The sequence below is a fragment of the Aplysia californica genome, unplaced genomic scaffold (genome assembly GCF_000002075.1).
Source record: "Aplysia californica isolate F4 #8 unplaced genomic scaffold, AplCal3.0 scaffold00041, whole genome shotgun sequence".
NCBI classification, from domain to species: Eukaryota; Metazoa; Mollusca; class Gastropoda; order Aplysiida; family Aplysiidae; genus Aplysia; species Aplysia californica.
The window spans coordinates 2,082,750-2,084,781 of NW_004797311.1; the positions used below are offsets into that span (position 1 = coordinate 2,082,750).

The following is a 2,032-nucleotide window of genomic DNA, read 5'->3' on the forward strand; positions in this document are numbered from 1 at the left end:
TAATTTTGTTATTGTTTTGAAAGCCCATTATGCATTTAGGCTTTTGATGTCCATGTAAGACTTGCAGTTTCATCTGTAGAGTTGTTGTTACATTTCAGGAGACAAAAGTTGTCATGCTTGAAGATCTGGCTGGACATTTCAAATTAAAAACACAGGTATGAATTTAGGGGATTTTGTATGTGTGTATGTGTATGTGATTGTTCTAGTTGGTCCATAAAGAACTGCTTGCTTAACTCTTTATCTCCGGCAAGCCGCTCCCAACGGCTCGCGGTCGGAACAACTATGCCGGGCACATTCCTTTACCACGACTTCGACATCAAATTACTTTTCAGCAATTATACCGGAAGTTCATTCATTAGGTGAAGAACTATTGAAATAGGTTTGGTGGTTTCGATTTACCTATCCATTTAATGACGTTTTTGTCATTTTTGGATTTAGCACCAAAAAAAGGGCCCCGGCGTAGTGGGTGTACCCTCCTCGGAGATAAAAAGTTAAACAGTGCACTGACTTCTTATCTTTAATTTGCAGGATACCTTCATCACAATCTGGTAAAAGACATCCTAATTCAATAAAATGTAATTTTGTCTGATCTTTGTAAACTTGAAAATGAATGGATGTGATGGTTACTGAGAAATAGGACTTTTTTTTCAGTCACTGTGGACACTTGCCATTTTAATGCAGTCGCTGTTTGTTGTTTTTTTCCTGCGTATTTCCTCAACATTATGCGAACGTTATTTGATTTATGTTTATGGTGCTGTCAAACTTCCCTGATTGCTGAAATTAATTTCTTACCTTGGGAACAATTGTTTTTGGTTCGTGAACTCTATGTGTAAGATATTCTCTTTCAGTATTGATGATAATAAATAATAGTCCCCTTTGCTCAGGGTATCACATGTTTCATTTGTCTTTCTGTGGCAATTTCTACCTAGATGTTTTAGTTACAGTATTGTGGAGTCTTGTGTTCCTGTATATATGTTTTAGAATCCAACATCCTGGATAGATGGGCATGTGTTTAAACTTTCCTCTCTCTTATTTGTGGTGATGTCTCTTTTTCCTTAAGGATGTGATCAATCGGGTCCAGGACCTCCAAACTGAAGGACGTCTCACTGGTGTGATCGATGACCGCGGCAAGTTTATCTACATCACCATGGCGGAGCTAGAGGCTGTGGCACGCTACATTCGTCAGAATGGGAGAGTGTCCATATCAGACTTGGCAGCTTCCAGTAACAGACTGATCAACTTGGACCCAGAGACCTCAAGTATAGCGAAGAAAATGGCTGCTGAAGCAACTGAAATGATAGCCGCCGAGGAAGTTGCATCATAGCCGTGTGTCTTGTCTGTGTGTGTGTACATGTATGTATGTGTCTGTGTGTAATTTGACTCTTTGAACTATTAAACTGAACTGGAAAAAAAAAAAGATATTTTTCCATATGAAGTTAAATACTGATTGATAAGTAATCCTATGAACTGAATGATCCTAGTCACATAGTTTCTGCCTTATTCCTTAGGTTTCATGAGATATAAAACTTATCCCGTAGAAAGCTGACAAAAGTAGATCTATATGATGGACTCTACCTCATCATTTTGGAGCCATTGAATATAATTTGTTGAAAAATAAACCTTTTTTATTCTCAGTATGTATAAAAAGTAATTTTCTAAATTCCTTTATGCTAGGCAGACTTGAAACAGACTTCTACCAAATTTGACCTGTGCTTCATTTAGAAATACTTCTGATCCGACAGAATTGTGAGCATGTTTATTTTCTATGACTTGTAAGTTTTACCTAAGTCAAAAAAAAAAAAGGTAAGGTACTTTTCATTTGAATAAAATTTGTGCAAAAGGTTGTTCTGCAATATGAACAGGCGATGAAAGGGTTAAATATATTTCATGGTGTGAATGTTCTTGTGAGATGGTGAATTGTGGGTTTCTTGAATGGTGCAGCTTTTGTTATGGCTGCAGTGTGTGATTGTTTGGGGGGCTACACCCTCATATAGTCCCGATTCAGCACAAAATTATGTAATTTGAGTTGTAG

At 37.3% G+C, this 2,032-nt stretch overlaps 1 protein-coding gene across 1 annotated transcript in view; it reads left to right on the top strand.

Annotated features, from left to right (window-relative positions):
* The window catches only part of LOC101846864 (DDRGK domain-containing protein 1), a gene marked incomplete at its 5' end in the record, with an annotated part of 8,813 nt that extends 6,994 nt beyond the window's left edge, over positions 1–1,819 (top strand). Inside the window, 2 exon segments of the mRNA XM_005092172.3 lie at positions 99–155; positions 1,061–1,819. Coding sequence (XP_005092229.2) covers positions 99–155; positions 1,061–1,324 — 321 coding nt within the window.
* Between the last annotated feature and the right edge of the window lie 213 nt (positions 1,820–2,032).